The sequence below is a fragment of the Orbicella faveolata genome, unplaced genomic scaffold, assembly GCF_042242905.1.
Source record: "Orbicella faveolata isolate gen_17 unplaced genomic scaffold, um_ofav_v1 contig_13, whole genome shotgun sequence".
In the NCBI taxonomy this organism is placed as follows: domain Eukaryota; kingdom Metazoa; phylum Cnidaria; class Anthozoa; order Scleractinia; family Merulinidae; genus Orbicella; species Orbicella faveolata.
Genome location: NW_028301540.1, coordinates 10,582,501 through 10,605,000, shown reverse-complemented (window position 1 = coordinate 10,605,000; position 22,500 = coordinate 10,582,501). Strand labels below are relative to the sequence as shown.

At 38.3% G+C, this 22,500-nt stretch overlaps 1 protein-coding gene and 1 pseudogene across 1 annotated transcript in view; one reads left to right on the top strand and one right to left on the bottom strand.

The window, feature by feature from the left end:
* Positions 1 to 3,316, top strand: part of LOC110055177 (putative N-acetylated-alpha-linked acidic dipeptidase) — a 7,886-nt gene extending 4,570 nt beyond the window's left edge. Inside the window, exons 4-5 of the mRNA XM_020761547.2 lie at positions 259 to 553; positions 920 to 3,316. Of these exons, the coding sequence (XP_020617206.2) occupies positions 259 to 553; positions 920 to 2,211 (1,587 nt within the window). The 3' untranslated portion in view covers positions 2,212 to 3,316. The remainder of the gene's footprint in view (positions 1 to 258; positions 554 to 919) is intronic.
* Positions 3,317 to 9,712: 6,396 nt separating this feature from the next.
* The window catches only part of LOC149114943 (uncharacterized), a 27,747-nt pseudogene continuing 14,959 nt past the window's right edge, over positions 9,713 to 22,500 (bottom strand).

Below are 22,500 nucleotides of genomic sequence, written 5' to 3'. Positions count from 1 at the left end.
AAGGATAAATAGTTGTTTTTGGTTCTCTTTAGATCAATTATCCCTTGATATAATCAGAGACTCAAATCCCTAGATTTCATATATAGGCTGAAAAGACGTCTAGGCCTGGGGTCTGTACTGTAAGATGGTCCTATGAAGAGGGTAATTGAGTCATTTTGGAAGGCAGTAGCTTCCTAGAAATGCACATCTATGCTGATTCAATTATTAGCTGGCTTGATTGGAAAACAATCAAATATTTTTTTAAAAATCTTCTCTTAGGCTCAATTGGCTGCCAGCAAGGGTGCTAAAGGGCTACTTATGTACCCAGATCCACAAAGATACGCTCCGGATGGCCTTGGTCGGAGTTCAACTTACCCTCACGCGGCATGGCTCTCTTCTGAAGCAGTGCCACTTGCAGGGATTTATGGCGAGTTTGGAGACCCGTTGACAAAGAGCTTCCCTTCTCAAGAGGGAATCTATCAGAAGGCATTGAAGGATTGGAAAGATATTCTACCAATACTTCTACAACCCATCTCTTATGGCACTGCGCGTTTTCTCTTAGAGCAAGCTGGAGGCAAGTATTTTTTTTTCTCTCAAACATAATCTCGTGTACAGCTTGAGAGGCTATCTGTTTCTTGAGAGTCCGATAAACAGCAAAATATTGTACGCGCTACATTCTGTGGAAATGGGCCGCTTTCCCTCAGACTTGGACTCAAACTAGTGCCGCATGGATTTACTTTAGTTGATTATTGGAAAGAATGCGAATAATCATCTTCGCGCCATCTCGAGCTCCTTGTCAAAATCTCTTTTAGTGTGAAAACTCTTCAGTGTTAATAAGAGGGAAAGGGAAAGTTTCCAAGCTATTGGGCCGTTACCTTGATTAGAGTGTTGTTTGCAATTCAGTTTCTCATGAAATCGTATCGATTATAAATTTTTGCAGGGGATGAGATACCTGCGGAATGGCTTAAACAGCTCAACCTAACGTTGCGATTCAATCAAGGCTTTCAGAAAAAGAACCGAACAATCAAGTTAAGTATCAACAATCAGCTGGTTCAAAGGACAATTTATAATGTGATTGGCACCATTACTGGGCGGCTGGAACCCAACCGCTACGTTTTTCTAGGAAATCATCGGGACTCATGGGTTTACGGTGCCGCTGACGCATTGACTGGGATGTCGGTCCTGACAGAGACAGGCCGAGTCTTGGGACGGCTCTTGAATCAGGGCTGGAGGCCTCGGAGGACCATAAAACTGTGCAACTTTGGAGGAGAGGAATTTGGCTTGATTGGCTCTGTCGAATGGATGGAGGAAAACTCTTTGATCTTCAAGCAACGAGGTGTCGCGTACTTGAACACCGATGTTCCTGTTCAGGGAAATTATACTCTTCTTGCCCAGACCGGCGCGTTGCTTGGTAGTGTTATCTACAAGTGGACAAAAATGGTCAAGGTACCTACTGAGGAAGGGAAGTACGAAACTATGTATGATGTCATGTTGAAGCGAGGACCGAAGCCCTCAACCCCGGGTGAACCGAAACTTTGGCCTTACCAGTTCGCAAGTGATTACATCCCGTTTCATTTCATGGCAGGTATACCATCTGCAGATTTCAGTTATTTCTTTGGCTATGACAAGGACAAGGGTGGTTGGCAACTTTATCCATCTTATCATACGCAAGAAGACACCTTTTACTGGGTGGAGCAATTTGCTGATCCAAAGTTTGAAATTCACCGTGCCATGACTTTACTTATGGGAGGCATGCTTTTGGATTTAGCCGACTCCCGAATCATCCCCCTGGACTTACCGCGGCTGAACCATTCTTTACATCAGGCGCAGTCTAGTCTTTTCTCTCTTTCTACCTCGTTTCCAAACGACAAACGTGTACTTGATGGGTTGTCGGCTGTCAACAGATCCCTTCTTGAGTTTGTGAGAGCGTGTGATTCTTTTGTGTCCGCAGTCCTTGAAACAAGCAGCAAAGAAAAGGCAGAGTCTGTAGCATTGCAGGCGCTAAACAACCAATTGACTCAAGTGGGAAAGGCTTTTATAGATTCCAGAGTATTGAACCCCAACCCCGATGTGTTTCAACATGTTCTCGGTGCAGGCAAATTTACCGGCGTCACGAATGCATTGAACACTAATGACACCTCAAAGATTCAGGAACAATTGTCAATTGTATCGGTGGCCATTTCGACCGCCGCTAAGATCTTACAGCCTATAAGAACTCTTCCTGAGGAGTAAATGTATCATAAAAGGAAGAAATAACTTATGTCAGAGAGAAGTAACAGTAAATATGCAGGTGTTATGGAAAACATTTTCCAGATCTTCGGTTTTAATTATGATTTGTAGAGTTTTGCAAAGGGCATGGCGAATTTTTATCATAACCAAAAGTTACTTCTCGGCTTAAAGAAAATAGTTGTTAGTTTCAATCTGCTCTAATATAGCGAATGGCATAAAGAACGGAAATTACAGGACCTCAAAATTTATAATCCATGCACACAGACGCAAAGTTTAACTGGGCAATATCCATTGTATGATTTTATGTCCGTTAGTGATCCAGCCTTTAAGCAGAAGCCAGGCCTCATTTGTTTCTGTTTTTATACAAAACTTGCTACTTTTGAAATGCAGTTATTCTCTGGGGGTATCATGTATCTAGTATCAAACTTCTATCATCACGAATCAACCCAGACCTTGCTTTATTACCGAAACTTTTTTACACCTCATCGAAATGTAAAATAGTTTTATAATAGTGACTGCTTTATTTGCATATCGAAAATGGTAGGCAATAGACCTCAAAACCATAATTCCTTTAGCAGCTTGCTCTATAAATTAAAATGGCTATGTGTTGGTCGTGCGGGTCAGATGAAGTCATTTTGGATTTTAATTTTTTTTGACTTAAAGAAACGAGAAAAATGGTAAAAAACACAAAAATATTCCAAAACAATAATTATCTGCTAACAAAGTCTCAAATGCCATTCAGAAAACTGAAAAAAAGTACCATTAAAAAAGCCTTTTGTTTGAGGCAACTGCTAGGGCAATGAAAAAAAAAAAAAAATGAAAAGTGTAAATGGAGGTAATTAATAGCGTACATTATAAAGAGGTAAAGTGTTAGAGACATTAGAAACAAGAACAGACTTGTACTCTATAATTCGCTTTTCCTTAGCGTTTTGCTAACTGTGAATACGCATACAACGAAAAGTGTTCATGACACTGCTTGAGAGGTTGTGTCAATCAGTGTCACAAGGTAGCCATAAGTATTGACAGCAGCACAATATGTTAAAAAAGCAGTGTTACACCAGCAGTATAATAATCATAAAAGTTCTACATTAAAACAAATTGACTAATAGTTGTGGTTTTTCCACGATTTTGTGTGTTTGTTTCCACGCTTTCCAAATCAAAAATGTTCGTGTTAACTGTCTCATCTTAAAAGAATCCTCAGAAATGTTGAATACCTTTGAAAATGAGAGATTCAAACCTCAATATCATTGCGGCATTATACCTTTTTTTGAACCTGAGGTTAAAAAAGCCAAGGAACTTATTCAGTATGCCAAAAGCTGATTGGTCAAAGAGTGCAGGAAATAAGTACTTTGATGTAGCTGGGAAACTTAGTTAAGGCGATGAAAAGAAAGTTTCCAAGAGGCAAATGTAAACATTTACTGAGCTTTTATTTTGTTCGGTTACAATTACGTTAATGATGCTGTTTTCCGACCAAGTTATTATATTGTCCCAATAAGCTAATTTTGCACTCAGGTTGCAGTTTAAGGCTTGTCCAAACGGGAAATGTTTGGTGACCAAACATCATCAAACATTGTTGGGTGACCAAACATGCTGATGTCGAAGTTAGTGACCCAACGGTTAAAACATATTTGATTAAACACAGTTCAAGCTATGGATACCAGCCGGTGAGCACGCGTGATAGGTATGCGCGCGCCAAACATGTTTGATACGGCTGTCCAAGCGAACAAAACATCGCCCATCAAACACGAGAACAAAAGAAAAGTTTTAAGTTGTTTGATCGAATGTTTGATGGTCTTCAAATTTGATCAAACACGACCAAACACGATCAAACAGCACCAAACAAGGTGGCCAAACGGTAAAATGTTTAGTCACCAAAAAATGTTTGATGGTGTTTGGTCGCCAAACATTTCCCGTTTGGACAGGCCTTTACATGCATCAACCAAATTCCTCATTTACATGTAGGGAGAGGTAAATGAGGATAATGACGACCATGTTTTTTTTTCTTAATAATTTTAATTTACAAAACACTATTCTACAAACATTACAATGCAGGTCTCATTACGCTATTCTACTCACAGAACATTACTTACGTTACTTACAATACGGGTTACTCATGCTGGCAATACAATACCGAATACAGTTTCTCACAGAAAATACAATTACTTGCAATACGGGCTACTTACACTGCTAACAATATAATACTCTACTTACATTACTTGCTGTACATACAGTTACTTACAATACGTTATACTGAATATTGACTTTGAGGAGGGAGGAGTGCTTAGTTCCTTGCCCCCGAGTGGGGGATAGGGCCGGACAAGGAGGGAGGAGTACTTCTCACTAAAACCTTTAATTAAGACAAATTTTCACCTTCAAATTTACACGTTCAAATGAAATCTTAAACAATCGGGCATAACGCCTGGTGATTCTTTGTACATTTCAAGCACTCGAGAAGCAAATTTTTCTCAAGATGTTAGCAAAATCTCTATAAATCTCGGCAGAGCAAGATTCTTCCGGGTTTTCACAGCATTTTATGAAATTCTGAACACTGGAACACAATCGTACTCCGTTTTCCATATCTTGTTCCGTTTGAATTGCAAAGCCTTACCTGAAAATTAAAAAAGTACTAATTAGATAAAATAAATAGTTTGGAAGTTTTTTCGGGGAAACTTCCTAACTAAAGGTGCCACTCAACAGCACCTTACTAAAATGAAACGCCCATAAAATGGAGAAAAAGGAGACCTGCGATAGCGCGCGAATAAAACGTGATTATTCAGTAAATGGTTTGAACCCAGGAGTATCAGTAGTTCGTATAGTGTGATCGTCCGGGTGAGTGTGGTTCTGAAAAGAACTGTTGTTGGTGACTAACGTTTCGACAACCTGATTATCGATCTGCAAACACTATGTAGCGTGAAAACAAACGATTCCATTGGCTACGAGGTTATCGCAATAAATAAACAACGAGGTATGGTTATTATCATCTGTATCCAACAGAAAACGAAATAATCGTTTTAGTAAATACTCCATAACGAATTTCTTTGCTTGTTTGACTCGAGACAGGTAAAGTAAGCTCTAAGCGGCTATATGCTGTAGTCGGAAATCTTGTGGCAGTAAATTTGCTTGGGTATGACGTATTCACGCGTCAAAAACAGCTACTGTTGAGCGTTCTTATATACGTACCAACACCTGGGTAGGCGATATTTCTGGTCAGCTGATAAAACATGTAAACAGAGAATTAACATCTGTGCGTCAACTGATTGGATTGAATGACCTTTTTATCCTGAGAGGTTTGTTGCCTAATTTCATGTGATTATGCGCTTGTGAGTTTTAGATGGATATAGGAAAAATTATCTAGGGAGTATCACCTGATCTGTAATGGGAAAAGAAACTGCCCAAGCTATAAAGGTCTATAGATATTATATTCAAACCCTTTAACCTTTTCTTTCCTACGCCTGTTTATCGAGCCGTGAATACTGTTTGACGTTTTTCTAAATCTCCTCGTACTCGTTATTATATTCACAAAGACTGATTGGTAAAAAAAAAAAACATCCTCAGCTAAGCAATCTGTTTTAGTTAGAGTTATTTATTACACAGACAGGAGTGATTTATTGAAAAATTGAAAAATTTATACCAAACAACATCCGGGCGGCTCCAGCGGCGTATTTTCATGTTCTCGGTAAAGAGGATATTGATCACGCCATTGACCGCTTTTTAACAGTTGTTTGCGTCAACAGTTAGTTTGTCTATAGAATAAATGTATAATATGTATGTGTAATAATATATGATAATATCTTGTGTTAAAAATCCCCAATATTTTACTCTTTAGCTGCGCTTGTTCGTAAAGTATTGTTTCTACAGCTTGAAAATAAAGTTCATATCTTCGTGTCGCGATATAAGATCCTTTATGACTAACTGCGTAACATGAAAGCGCTGAGCAAAAAAGTTAGTTATTTTTACGCAACACTCTTCATAGAAAATAACGTGCAGGCTTTATCGGCAGAATAGAGCTGGTCCTGTTGAAATGTGGTTTGGTATACGCCGGCAACGGATAATCGTTCCACCCAGTTTCACGTGCGCTATTTCGTGAATTACTTACGCCTCTTTGGAAAGCGCCAGAAAAACAAAACAAAACATTGTTGTGTAATCGTGTGCCATTTCTTAGGTTACATCTACATGACATGCTAAACACCACTGTGCATTAATCTTTGGACGTCAAGTAGAATGAGGCTTGTTTTTGTCAGTATGGGATTAATGCTCCGGGACTGTTTTATTTGTATTGCTCAACTGACGTTCGTTTGTATGCTCAGTTTTAAGGCTATAAAGTAAAACGAAGACTAATTGAAGACACCATAACTGAAGTTGTTAACAAAAAGTCACTGCCTTAAGCTCCTTGAGCTCGTTGCCTTAAACAGTCATTTCGCCCGGTTAGTCATAGGAAGGGTCGAAGGGAAAATAGCTAATTTGCCTTCGACCCTGCCCATGACTCCCCGCGCGCCTGAATGTACCCTAGTATCCAATCTTCTCTCTCCCAAAAATACGTAAATAGCGACTGGGTACGAGTCTGGCACAGCCCGTATTTTCACTTGAGAGAATACATTAGTAAAAAATGCTTTTGGCGTGATTTACAAAACTCGTAAACTATTTCGTTGGTTTTTATGAAAATCTTTGTGTGATTAGACAGTCTGTAGGCTGTCAAGTGGTTTCTTCAGAGAGTCGGTACTTTTTGTAGTATCGTGTAAAGTGTACCATTCTATTTGCTGCTGATCTGAAGTATCGTTGGCGCACCGAAGATGCTGCAGTAGTCAATGGACCGCGGCCTTTTAGGCCCCTAAAAAACAACGGACCCTTTTTATTGTTGATCGTGTCGAGTGTGGCAAATTATTCAGTTGTTCCTGAAAAACAGCAGGTAAAAATGTCTCATACTTTGAGTGAACTAAGTACAGGGAGAGCGCATGATGTAGAGAATTCGAATTAATCTCAAGTTTCTGAATGTTCTACGACCACAGTTCATTCAGCTAGTTCGGCCGCAGATTATCAACAAGGCCAGCAAGCAATGTCGATCTTTACCGGTGCTGTTATTCATGGTGGTCAGTTCAACATCTCTATCAGCAGCCTTAATCAATCACCGACCTTGGCCACTCCAGAAACTCAGATAAAGTCTGCAAAGCGGTGCAAAAGACTTAAAGTACTCGACTCCGATTCAGAGTAGAAACTCCTTGTTAGTTTGAAAGCTTATGTGAGCTAATATTTTCAGAAACTCTTCAAATGTCAAAAGTAAGCCTAAATTTCTTTGAATGGGCTTTGTAATCTTTTTTCTTGAAATGAATTATTTTAAAACTGCAGTTTTGCCTCTTTAAGCATATTCGAATTCAGTATTTTAGGCGTCTTGACAGCATTGATTGGGTCTAAATAAAAGCGAAATCGATTTCGCGACTTCTTTGTCTTTTGTGGTCAGTTGACTGTGATTTAAAGTTACAGACATTTGTAATATCTCAGTGCTAATATAATAAACAAATTACTTCATGGTTAGTTCGCTTGTACGATTTTTATTCACTTGTTGTGAAGAATCGCAGACTCACTCGCTCGAAGACTCGCTCGTTCGTTTGCGATTCTTCAAAACTAGTGAACAAAAATCGTACGCGCTCACCAACCATGAAGTAATCTATATTTATCTATCATAGTAGTCACGGCGGTACATCGTGTTAAAAATAGTGTTTATACAATATTTAATTACAAAAAATTTAAATTGAAACAAATGGAACTCTCCCTTACTTTCGGTTACAATTGCATTAATGAATATTGCTTGCTACCAGGTTATGATGGTGTCACATTATGCTTGTTTCACAGCCGATTTGCAGCCTATATGCACCAACTCTTTTCCTCATATTAGGATAATGAGGACGACTTTCAAGTTAACACGGGCGCTTTAACAATCGGTCATCATGCCAGGGTTTTCTTGGTACATTTCAAGCATGTGAGAAGCAAACATTTTCAGGAAGCCGACAGAATCTGTTTAAATCTCGGCAGTGCAAGGTTACTACAAAATGACATGCTAAACACCACTGTCCATACTTTGGTCTATAAAGAAACATGAGGTTTATGCCAGTAAATACGGTCTTGGTTGTATGGACTGCTTGATGTGCATTGTTTGAAGTAGGTTTATATGCTTTTTAAGGCCAAATGCTACTGAAAAGCGCAATAACTGGAGTTGTTTACAAACCCCATTGCCTTAAGCCCTTCATTGTCTAAAGCTAAGGATTATTTAAGGAGAATTTAATTAAAGAATGGTTGCTTTGTCGAGATCTTGTTTCTTGAAAATCCTTCTTCGCCTCCGTTCGTAGTGTAGAGAGCAGTCGCTCCGTATTAATTTCTATAACTTCATTGTTGAAACAGCCTTTGACATGGATTGCTGTTTCCACGCAGCTAGTTTGCAAAATGTCTACCCTTTGCGTCGTTCTATATATATTAATAATTTATGTTATGCAAAAGAGACATATTAAAATGCACTTAAGAGCATAATTGTGCCTATCAATCAATAGTTTGAATTTGCTTTGACTGTTTCTCATGAATGTTTATTTGAAATCAGCGATAAAGATGTGAAAGGAATTATAAGTGTTAGCATGATCATGAAAAGCAAAGTTACAAAGAGGAATTTCCAACATTCAGAAACTGGAAAAAAACAAGACAAAACTCGCCAAACCGCCATTGGAAAACTGGAAAGAGAGCTCTCACGTCAAAGTTGGCGTCTGCATAAATAAAACGTGCAACACGATTGGTCTGAGACATTTATATAGAGGTATTCAATTGGACAATACAATCGGAGAAGTGATATCGTATCATTCCCGCCCCTGGAAGATGATATCGAATCTCTTCATGATTTTACTCACGGCTTTGCAACATTCATATTTACGCTTAATATGTAAGAAAACTGAATATCGGTAATTGCGAGTTCTTTATTTCCCAACTTTGAGTCTACTGAAATTAAAAGAAATCATTAAAATGTCAACAATTACTTCTTTGTAAAAGTGAGAACAGGTTATGTATACCAATTGCCATGCTCTCTTCATTCGTTAGATTTTGATGCATTCAGTCTAACCTCATCATTAAAAAAAGTACATTGTAGGAACTAACAAACTTAGGATAGTTCTTATTTATAATGTTAACATTGGTAACGAAATTCTGACTACTGTTACAACGAAAGAAAAGTCGACCGTTTTTTAATCATATATAAAAGTTTATCGACTATCCTTTTAATATAGCCTGGTGTGTCTACATACATTCCTGACATTCTTGGCAATAAATAAGTAATGAAACATGAATATCATAAATACTGGCTAGCAGATATACAAACCAACTATTTTAAGTTTTGTTTGATTATGACTGAATTAAACATCGATCAAAATGAAAATTACGCCTATAGCCAATGTACTCCACCTCTGGTATACTTAATTATTCAATAAATTACAAAGCTCATTGCTTGATGTTTGATCGGATAACATTGTTATCACAGAGATTCCTCGTGTGCTGTTTTATCCGCTGGCTTATGTACCGCAATAAGAGCAACTGACAACAAAAAGGGCTCCGTCTGTGTTCCTTGATTACATTTTGTGTTGTTGAGCTCCACATATCGCTTACTGCCGTTCGGTGCCATTACTTCTCTATTATCAATTTGTTCACCTTTTCTAATCCCGACAACAACATTGCAACTGTCGTCCTCGCAGGAAAGAATGCTGGGTCTTTCGATGTTTGATCCTGTTCCTAGCTGGTTGTTTAGGATGTTCGTTTCAACCATAGCACCAATTTCCCCTTGTAAGTCAAAGAAAGGGAGAACCAAACCCAGACAACAAGAACAGGACCAATGTGGATTTTTAAGCCATTCCTTGAGATAGCGGTAAAGAAACACTGCATACTGAACTGAAAAGTAAATGAAATAGAGGTAGGTTTGAGACGCTAAAATAATGTGTTTTATTGAGTGGGCTACCAGGCGTGCTACACCTACTGTAAATAGGTCTCCACAAATAGTTCCAAAAAGGTGAAATGAAATAAAGCAGGAGCCACAAACTGCTATCTGTGCTCTTCTCAACGACAAACCACAGCATGCAACTCCAGTCCAGTCCACCCCACCTCACTGTATTTCACTCTCTGCACCCATCCCCCTAAATATCCAACTACTCTTTGCCCAACCCCATGTCCCCCACTTCACTTCACTTCGCTTTTTTCACCGCACCCAATCTTTCTCAACCCACTCCACTTCGTCCATTACACTACACTTCGCTTCTTCCCACCCACTCCAATCAACTCATTTTTACCAGCAAAAGTGATTAAAGCTTGAGTTAAGAGTGTCATCCTACCAACCAGTTGACCAATCACCAAAGCGTTTGCTCCAAACACTAATAACTTGAACAATACTGCGTCTCTATAGGGATTGACAGAGGTTGGTATATTCTCTGCAGGTATTCTGCTGACAGCTCCAATACCCAGGTTGACAACAGTTACGGCAAGGGACGTAGCCATTAGTCTGTTTTCGACCACGTCTTGTATGGGTGCGTTCCACGAGAAAAGCATTCCGTACATCCCGGCGATGACCCATGCCAAGCCAATGTAGGACCTGCTCTCTTGTCCCACAAGAATCAGACCAGAAGTCAGAATTACTTTGCGAGACGTTTCAACCACTTCCCAATACCATGTGCGAGTTTTGTAGTTTTCAAAAAGAAACCGCAATCCAGTAATCACCTCCTTGCTAGAATCAGTATATTCTTGTGCCTCGTTCTTCGCTGATATTACTCGTCTTTGTCTCCAAAGCGCGACGAATGTCGCCACAGGAAGGGCAATGATATAGGCAGTAGCAATGTACGCTGCGACAAGCAAATGGTTGTACTCTGGACCTTCGCATAGTACGCTGTAATCTGCTTTTAGATACTTGTGACAAGACTCTTCTTTTTTGTCTCGGCAGAGTTTACGACAAGCGAGCGGTAGAACGGCGGCGGTCTTAGAACACGTGCTCAGGTACGTCACATAGAGGAAAAAAAGTTAATTCCTGTATATGCTTTCCTTCGCCTTTGAGATTTTGTCTGACTTGGCCTTGTCGTCAAGCAATCGACTTCTTAATACAAAAACCTTACGCAAACCATAACTGAAACCCGAAATGCTAATGACAGCCACATTAAACCCCATTACCGCCAGCAAGCTTGCAAAGGCATCCACTCTTAATCCCCGATATAAGCAGTGAATGGGTGCTATCTGAAATATATTCATTTGTAATATTTCTGAATACTTCGTGATTAGTTCCAGGGCACCCGGCCACTTTATGAACGAGAACGCTTCGAGCAAACCGTGGGTGACTTGGTAAAATCCAATGACGATCTTAAGTTTGGAAAATAACATGTCCAAAAAAGAGCTTCCTCCTCCCCTCTTTCTCTTTCTGTTGCTTGTCCACACTGTGAGAACAACAACTATAAACACTATGGCTGCAATTATCGACAGCTGTCCAACCACCCAATGCCTTGATGGACACTGTGTGCATGCTTGTAGGTGTTTGTAATATCCTGTACTGCAAACAGCACAGAGCGGACCTTCATAGCCTTCTTTGCAAGGGGAATCTAGACCTCCAAGGCAAGACTCCTCCACCTGGCACATGTAAGGTAATGGTATCTGATATGGGAATTGAACGCTGGAAGCATCTAACGCCGGGGAAGATGTCAAGAGGTTTGCTATATAGTCTCTGTAGCGATCTTTGTGCGTCTCGTTCCGCCATTCCCACCAATAACCAGGTTTTAATGAAGCATATTCATCCTGACATTTCAGCCCACCTTGTCCACATTTGTGACATTGCTCAAACATGTGGGTGCGATAAAATCCGTCCAAACATGTACAGGCACGGTATCCAGCATAGAAATCAGTATCCGTCCCTATTAAAGATTGGAACCAGAAATGAGATTTTCTGAATAAATTTTGTAAAACGTAACGCCTGTTCCTATTGTGACCCTTAGGTTAACCAAGAAGATACCCTCGCTTAAGGTCTCATTTCACTCATTGCGGAATTTGATTTGATGTCTATTGTATATTGAATATTCGTTTTTCACAATCATGCGCAGGAAGTACTTCTCTCGAAAAAGAACTCACGTTAATCCTTCGCGTGCATTTTTTAAATTAGTGGACTTATTGAAAACCAGTATTACTGTTACTCTTTGGACGAATTTTGGTAATATCCGAGGGGTGACAAGGAAGTGCATTATATTACAACACGTAATGTTGCCTAAGTTGGAATATTTTGAGAGAAAACTTTTGCATGAATTTTGGCGCGAAAGATAGACACGGAATGAATATCCTTAAGTCAGTAAGTGTTCAGTTCACTAGGGTCGATGATCTCACTTGGGAGGACATAGTCATTTACTATTACCTTCCGGACATGTCTTGCAATCTTGGGGTCGTTTCCCTGGTGTCTTATCAAATGGAACAAAAGAACCAGTTGGACATTTCTTGCAGCTTTCTGCTACGTGGCCTTCATCATCAGAGTAAAATCCACCTTTATAAATAAATGAATACAATCAAGACTCTACGAAAATCATTGCAGTGAAAATTACAATTTTCCAGCACATAATTATTTTTGCACTATTGCAATTAAGACTTAGTTGACTGATCTTGCAACGGACATATTCCTTCCTGCGTTCAAGCCGATGCAGAGACTGTATGAAATTTTACTCATTACGGAACTTTTTGCCACGGAAATAAATATTTACAGGCGCGTTTTAGCCTCTTTTAATGGGTGTTATGGCGTCATGGGAAAATGAAGAACTGGTCTGCTAAAGCATTTTGACATGATCTCCAGATTCCATGACGCCAGCACGCATGTCTGATTTGCAGCCTCATTGAAGAAAAATCTAAAAGCCACCAAAAAGGATCCTGATTATATACCTGGAGGACATTCTATGCATCCCTCAGCTCCCTTAGAAGAAGAGTTGGAAAAGGTCCCCAGCGGACATGGTAGGAATGTGTGATAATTAGCATCGGGGCGATCGTCAGGTATTCGTCTGAATCCCGATGCCAAGAGAGCGGAAATGATGGCTATATTTTCTTGACTGTATGGATTGTACACCTTCACAGCTTCGGTACTCGAACTTGCATAATTCCTAAAGTCAAAGATAAGATGAAATTAACACTTTAATTGTTAGTCTTCATCATAATTATTATAATCATGAGGGATACGAATGTCGTTCGCTAAAACCTGGAATGGTACACAATCAGCTGATTCAGGTTTGATCAGTTATACTGGGTTTGTCTAAGCCCATTTATAATAAATGAACAGTTTCCGAAGGTGTGTTGAGAATCTCACCGTGAAACCCGTGAGATTATTTCAATTATTTCACCATTTTCACTTGAAATTGTTTTGATTTTAACTGCTCGCTTTGGAAATATCTTAACAGAACTGAACAGTTACAACTTGAAGGAATGTCAATAAAACTTAGCGTAACAGAGAATGAGTAACATCGGTTCAGAACTGAGTCTAATGAAACAGCGGCCACAGAGGAGTTGTACATCGACCACTTGTACAGCGCACGTACAAATACTGTATCAGATTTAAACAAACGATACGATCTCTTAAATACTTACAGATATATTGTACCGCGAGCTGTGCCGTTTGTGTGATACTCAAGCTTCCCAATGGATCTGTTCGTTATCGCCCTAAAGCAAAACGTAGATTTTAAGAGAAGCCTAAAGATGATTTGTGAATTCAAAGCTTGACTATAAATACAATTCATACCTTATATATATAGCTAGGAAACATAATGTCCTGTGAAAAGATGTTTCGTGGATAGCTAACTTCAACTCTTGATTCAGTTTTTAGAAGTATGCTGTATCCTATTCAGATCCATAGGGTGAAGAGGGGAGGAGAGTGATTCCCGCATTAACTTAAAACTCTTGTAATGATAGTTTTCGTGTCCTTCATTAGTTTTCACCAGCTTGTAACCACTTTTTGTCATTTTGTTACGTGTAATAAATATCGTTGAAATCCAAGATAGAGGATATGATATTTTGACTGTAAGTAATGAATAAATAAGGAATTGGAGGAATAAGGAATTGGAGGAATAAATAAATAAAAAAATAAAATAAAAATAAATAATGACTTTATTCGTTCGTGATACAATGTCATCTCCTAATGTTAGACTCAACAGAAATATCTTTGGACGTGCTGTAAATCCTCCAAGGTTCCTTGTGATAGCTTTGATGCTCTAAAAGGGACAGCGAAGCCTACTCTCTAGCGTTTCGGGAAGACTCCAATTAAGGTCATCTGTCTTAATCACCTATTATAGTGGTCCCATTAAGAAAGGGTGGGGAAGGGTTTGTGGGGGTATTTCTTAGTATTCGGCCTAAATTTACTATCTATATACATTAATATATGGCTCATTATAGGATACATTACATTCGTAAATCTAAACCACGGAATCCCATGAAGGACTCCAGGCTCACTGTTTTAAGCTTCGTCCGTATCAAATATCTGTTATAAACGAGATAAAAATCGAAAAGAATAAATTAAATACCTAATAACGATCTTTCTTCGTCTTTCTTTAAATCAGTAATCAGTGGACTTAATGAATTATGGCTAAATAAATTTTGATTCATTTCTTGACACTAAAGGTATACGTGAAACGCTTGACATTGCTCAAATAAGCTGGAAAGATTAGACCATCAACATTCAACGGTAACCGTTAGTAAATACGAGTCAAGTAACAAAACAAAACAACACAACCAACAACAGCAACAACAAAACTTCGCCAGGTTTGTCTTATTATCTTGGAATTTGACATTGGATCGACTCGTTAACTCACTTCACTAAAAGTAAGAATCAGTTGCGTGACACAGTTAACACCAATAACTATGAAAGCCAAAAGAAAAACAAAAATGATGTAACCTGCCCAGCAAAACTTATCCCTTTCAGATATCTATCAGAGGAGAGATTCGGTTACATGTTCAAGGAACTTCACCTGACATCATCTTTATTCGTCTCTTACATCGAAACACCGTCAGATTAAAAGAAAAGTATTTATATATATCGTAATGGTTCAGTGAGAAACCCCTTTTCTTATAACCCTCTCTAGTATCTTTTTTCAAAGCGCTCTAATATAATAAGTGCTTCTATTATGTAAGCACCCCCTTTGTTTTCTAGTACAGTTTCGTCAGAGAACATTAAGATAAACCTTAGTTTAACTTCCTTATGAATTACCAACACTGTTCTCTTGAAAAATATTGGTGTTCTATTTGTTTGGGCTGTTGTCTCTATGATAGGGCAAGATCTCGGACATTATGAGTTTTTACTATACGGTTTGTGTTTGTAGCCGATAGAACGCGCGCTCTAATTCGCAATTCTAGGGCAGTATTGTCCTGTAATGCCCACGGACCGTTACGCGCCTGCAAAACGGCCAAAGCAAAGAGCCATATAGTAAACAACTTTTTAACCTCGAACGTTCGGTCTTTACGGGAAAATCTCGAACTTGGGCCTTGCCGTATTGATCTCGCTATCGCACGGCCAAAAGATCTTACTCTCACTTAACAAGTAGTTAATATGATTTAATTGTTGATAGCAATATCCATTGCAACTTACACTGTTAAGGTACCATTGACAAGATTAAATGCCTCTGAATTGACTGTCTTTATAGGGTTGTCCGTAAGCATTCTTAAAAGATAAGAGTAAAACAATAACACCAATATTAAACGGCAAAAGCAATGATTTGCTCTGGTCGTACAAGAGTAAGGAGGGTGAGAGCAGGTAAGAGCGGATAGCAAATCTCCAGTCATTTCTTGTCCATAATTGAAAAAGGTCTGAAGCCAAGAACCAGTAGTTTTCATTGAGGATGCACAACGTAGCGCCCCACTGGAATAAATTAAGATAACAGAAAGCAGGCCCAGTATATATATTTTTCTTTTTTGCCTTGCAAGATTGGCTGGCAATATAATTATCTTTCAAGAAATTTACCATTCCTATTTATAATTTATTCTCTTTCGCGTAATAATCAATACTGACATTATTTTATCACTTGATGAATACTCATCCTTTGGCTCTTGTAACATATTAACGAAAGCTCCTTGCGGAATATCCTCTAATCGGTTAGCGCTCAGAACTCTAAAAAATATAAGATGACACTATGATGTGAGATCTCAACACATTACCCACGCTTCGTCGCCTCACACTACACTGTACTGAGCTATGCTGTAACTTTGCACTGCTGCACCGAAAAAACACCTGACTGACTGATTGACGAGTCAGGTAATGTGTCAGTCTGTCAATCGGTCAGTCAGTCAGTAACTCAGTCAGTCAGTCAGTCAGTCATTCAGTTAGTCAGACAAACATGCAATCAAATAGGCAGTAATTCGGTGAATAAACAATCACGTGCATGTACCACTATTCCACTCCTCCATGCGCACAACTAAGAAGCCAATCCTTTCACCAGTAAAAGCAATTATTATACTGCTTACACATAGCGAAGACTGGTTGCGCCAGCAAAGGTCTCCTTCGATATCGAGGTAATCATGTTATTCTGCAAAAATCTATCAATTTGTTAAAAAGGTGGTTATTACAGGTTGTCATAATAATGCAAGGACAGTAAGGTATACTTGACTACCTTTAACTAAAGAATTGGTTCATGCTTAGTTTGCTCATATCGAATTTCATTATGGATGCACGCGGGAATTTAGCTCCGTTGAAAATGCAAGTCAAATTATCAGTACTACCTACAGTTCAATATAAGCTGCCCATGAAAGACAGAGAAATCCAATTGACACTGCCTATCAAGAAAGTTCTTTGTAGGACAAAATTGTAGAGTACTCTTTTTAACAATCGTATTTCAGTTATAGCATTTACTTTCTATAAGCAACTCTACATAACTACACATAACTACAGAAAACAGTTCTTATCGATACTTGCAGAAATTGCAATGATCTCAAACAGCAGAAAAATGCCTCTGGTAAGTAGTGAATTCTATTATAAGAAAGGTCTCTGCAGAATAAACATTTCGGAAAACAGTCCTAGTTAGTAATATTAATTGGACATCTTGACGCACAGTTTAAGGAGTAATCACGTGAGTAATTTCATAAGATTTAAAATTTGCAAGCACAGTTGCTCTCTGAATTGTAGGACACGAGATCCCATTAATAAGTAATCGTATCTGCAACAACTTTCGATGTTAAAAAGTATTTTGTGACCTTCTTCTGAGAGAAAAAGTCAGTAGCTCTTTCCATAAGTTTTAAAAGTGCAGGAAACACTAAGAAGGAAGCCATTAAGGCGCGGTTAGGTGCGAATGGTATAGGTATCCAAGTACAGGTATCCAATGATAACAAAAGTTGTAACTGGATATCTGTAATTGGACATCCACGTGATCGTGCACCGATTACATGATAAACAGGCACGCGGAGATCCAATCACGATCGAGAATTTTATAAATACGATTAGTTAGCAACGGAGTTGTAGAAAATTAAGTAACATAGTGTAATGGCAAATAAAGGCAAGTTTTGACCCGACGACTTGCACGAGTTCCCATTAAAATCTGCATGGGCAAAAGAACGTCTTTACACAAACTTTGATAATTGAATCGTTGAAGTATGTGGCCAAAAAGTGTCCAATTTAGAGCGAAACTAAAGATTACATCATCTATTCTATGAAATGTTATCTACTAATCAGTTCTTGGCGCGAAACATCAAAAACTAACGAAGAGGCAGTTACGTTAGTAACTCAGCCATACAGTTTTTTGAAGATAAAAATTATTATCAATTAAATCGCGCGGAAAAGTAATAGCTCTAGCTATTTCAACCGTGAAAGAGAAATTTTAATCAAGATACGTGGACAAAATTGAAACACTATGTATAGTAGTTCTCCTAATACAGTAGTGATGCCTGAGTAAAAGTAGTACGCACACGTATTGAATAAAGAGGCTGGCTAAAGTCTCATTTGCTATAGAAGTTATCCTATTGTTTTGCAAAAGCCTAAAGAAAGATAAAAAAGAGGCAACAATTACTCATTTTATTCAGCGCTGCAAAGTCTCACTGTTCTGTTACCCTGTACGAAATTATATTCTGGAATGGGGTGTGAAGTTATGATCAATCAGTAATTACATCATTTTACTACTCAGGGAAGTAAGGGCTATTTTGTTGCGTCATTCTTCTTAAAAAAAAAGGCTTACCGCCAAAGCTCGAAATGATTAACAAAACTGAAACGATTTTGTAGCTAGGTTGCAAAGTAGTTCCGCAAACTTGTGTAAATGGCATTCTCCAAATTCCTACTAATTATGGATATGATCGCATTTGTTGCATCCCAATAATCACACAAATCCTTTCTCATCTTTTGGGGCACTTACAGAGTGAATAACTTCTTCAAACAACAGACCAAGTCCTGAGGCACATACTGAAGTTTGTTGTATGAAAGGTCCCTGAAGATCAAAACTCTTGACTTAGTAATGGGCTTCACTCTAAGCTGAAATTGATCAGAGATAAGTTCCCCCGATACTACGAACTATCAGCGCCCTGTAGTCCGCTTAGAAAATATTTGCCCTCTAAGCCACTTACTCATAGCAGTGGCTGGAAAGAAAAGAAAAAACCATACCAAAAATATTAAATGCGTTTAAAATAAATAATAGCGGAGCTCCTGCGCGCCAAAGGCGCGCAAGCGAAGCCCCATACCTTAGAAAATTTGGTAACTAATCGATCTGAAAATTTTGGCCGTCACTTGACAGTCCGTACGTATGTACGTACGTCCGAACGCCAATACCTTGAAAACTAAGAGAGTAGCACCATGACCATAGCTACATCTTTGATTTTGGGCGTCCACGCTATTGTTAATTGACAGCTGTCACAAAAAGCTATCCGCTGACCGGTATCACGTGACTATATCGCGGGCTCAGGTTTAGAGCTCATCGAGGTTGCGTGTTTTTATAAAGTTGACCACTAACCAGTTACTGGTTTTCCGATTGGATCGCGGGGTCAAGTCATGTTATTTCTCTGAGGGAGAAGGAAGGAGTACCCGCAAAGGCAAAATTTTGGTGCAAATTAACCCTTGGCGCGTTGTTGACTTTTCTTCTGACATATTCCTTGTACAATCGTCTCTTGGAAAGTCCCTGATATATTGCGTACGTATTTCTACAATCTTGGTTAGGCTTGTTGGATATAGTTTGTTAAAATTTAACTGGAAAAAAATAGCAAAACCACACGCTGAACAATTACATGCTCACAGTTGATAATTTTTTGAGTTTCAGACCCAAGAGAAATAATTCTCTTTTTCCTTTATCGCCAGTTATTGCAATCAGGAGCTCCGCTTTTCGGCTTGGCTAAATCTATATATGAAAGTTTGTATTTCTACAGCTGGAACCCAGATACACGTAGAAAAATGTTTTGAGCACCCAGTTGAAAGAAAAAAAACTACAAAGAAAACAAATTGGAAATGCTTAAAAGCAAACTAATGAAATAAAAATACTGGACGAAAAGCCATCCAGAGAAAAAAGAATACTGAGAGGGGGTAGGGGGGGGGGGAGGTAATGGTACAGAATTGTCCGCAGGCGACGTTGAGAACTGCTAGATAAGCCCATAAAGTGTCCATCGTGTGTTGGATGCAGCATACTGAATAAGATATATTTTGGCCAACCCTTTGGATAACTTATTTTCTTTGCCCACACTTAGCTATTAAGGCTAGGTATTCCAAATGAATAGCTTATGGTGTGAGAGTTATCTTCTAAAGTAAACAGATGTAATTTTCTTGATCATATTCAAAATATACTTTATTAGGAGGTAACGAGAGCCTCTCTCATTTTGACACACACTTGGCAAGACATTGTGCCATAATGATATTCATGGGTAGCAGTTAGAATAGAATTTTCAGTCTTCGTTACCTCTTAAGCGGCGCTGTATACTATATGACCAGAGACTTTTTCTTTTCCCTAAAGCAATTTTCAATAGCATTTACCACTTGACACTTGACACTTTCGATTTCGAAATATTTCATAGTCTTGAATGCCATTGTCTTTCGCGGCGAGTACTTTCAATTCTGAGATTATTGAGGAGCGGCATAATAATTTGCATGTCTAGAACTAGTCGGCTTTGATTGGTCAACAGATTGGGAGTACGGTGTTTGGGTGTTTGTTTGACTTACAGCCAACTTAAATCTGTCAGCGTAGCTAACGTTCCTTGTGCCACATTTGAAATAGAGTTTGAAGACAAATCCCTGTGTATAGTTAAATTATACTATTTTGATAAAAGGAAACATTTTCTTGAATTGGTACTGACATAAGGGCTTCGTAGCAATTATTGTGGGTATATTCCCTAGATCAATGTTACATAAATTAACAGAACAAAGATTCAAAGCTTAATAGGACGTTGATGGTATTGTTTTCTAAATAAGGTGTTTTATTTCTTTTCTTTTTCTTTTAGAAAAACATACGACAACAACAACAGTTGATTAACAGTTGACTTCTCTGCTACAGCTTTACCTAAGCAATAGTTATTGCTATTTTTTCAAATATTTCACAAGCACGTTTTTGCGGTGAAGAAGCCTTCACGAGTTGACATTTATTTCTACCTTCAAAAACAAAAACGCAAAAGAAAATCATAACCAAACAACACCACACCCTAAGATACAAACCAGAAAGTTGAAGAAATTAATGCTCGTGATCTCCGCAGAAAATTAAAAATGATATCGTTTTGATATTAATGTTATTCTTGACCTACACGGAGGGCCTAGTCTAGACTATAGGCATCAAAGTGAAGTTAAGCCGCTCGCTATGTATCTTGCCATGGCTTTCTTTTCTTTTCTTTTATGTAATCCGCAATATTCAGATATTTAATTATAATATATTTTACTTACAACTTGTATAGTTTTGAATGGTTTGCAAACAACCCTCCTTGTAGATGTGTAATAGCGTTTGAAGACATATTCCTGTGCAAAGATGTATTAAAATCAAGGTTGGAGACAGTACGAGCATTACAATCGATCTAAACCCAAGAGTGATCTCTGAGTTTCCCATGTAATTTTTCAAATAAGAAACAAAAGCAGTCTTTACTCACGAGTATGAGAATTTCCCGCAAGTATTCTGGTATTCTTTTTCGCCTGTTTGCTTGTCTCTAATCCCGATCTCAATTTGTTCTTGTTTTTTCTTAAGCTGTGGGTGCCCCCTAAGCTGCTAATTTCTCAAGTAGCATGACGGAAATTTTTTGACAGACTAGTTTGAATGGTTAACCAACGGATACATCACCATCCAGTGAATAAAAGTTGACAAAATATACTTATCTAATCACCAACCTCTAGTGACTTAGTCCAGAAGATAGTATTACCCGTAGCTTAAATACCAGAGCCTTTTAAATGATCGTATATATGTATTCAGGAAGTTTTTGGTTCGATCCTTTTGGAACTAGACGTTTTTTAGCCTCTTACTTCCCTATATCTTTAAGCGTGTTAACGCTAAAACGACTAATCAATTAATAAATTGAAGTTATTGTTCTGGAATAACCAGTGAAAAAGGATAACGTCTATAATGAAAACACTGTCCGTCTGGCAGTTTTGGAGAGATTTCTAACCCAAATTGGTCTCGATTTTGTCTCCACGTCAATACGGTAAAAAAAAAAGGGTAGAAGAAAAAAAAATTAAAAATAATAAATAAAAAGAAACCATCAACAAAAAAGAAACAAAAACAAAATACAGAAACATACAGAAACTGCAGTGTGACTGAGGGAAATATTTTATCAGGTAGAAAGTTAATAGCGTTTGATGACAAATCCCTGTAGAGACAGCCATAAGTGAATTAAAAAAATCTCGAATATATTGTATTCGTGGTCTAATAATATACATGAAAAAATTACTGAGAGCAGTGCAGTTCAAGTGTAACACCAGTGCAAATTACACATCGTAAATCTGAGTTAGGATTGGCTGAAAGACAAAAGGGAATTTTCTAAGCCAATGATATCACATGAAATGATGACGAAAATTTTGTGCGGAAAATTTGAAAAAAGTTTTCTCGAATGAGAGAAAATGGCTTCAAGAAAGATCTTCCGGCACTTCCTCCACGCTAATTTTTTTCATGTTTATATTATTAATAAGTAATCATCCGGTTTTTGTCGTTCAATTTGGAATTAAAAAGCTGAGGTGAGATCCGCTGTTGTGGTGTTGCATCATTGACCGACCTATTCTACTCTTACTTTTTTTTTTTTCAAAAAGCTAAAATTGCACTCGCCGAAGCGGCTCGTGCAATTTCAGCTTTTTGAAAAACTCAATCGTTGAAAAACTGTATTGAGGTTAAGTAACAATTGCGCTAATTAACA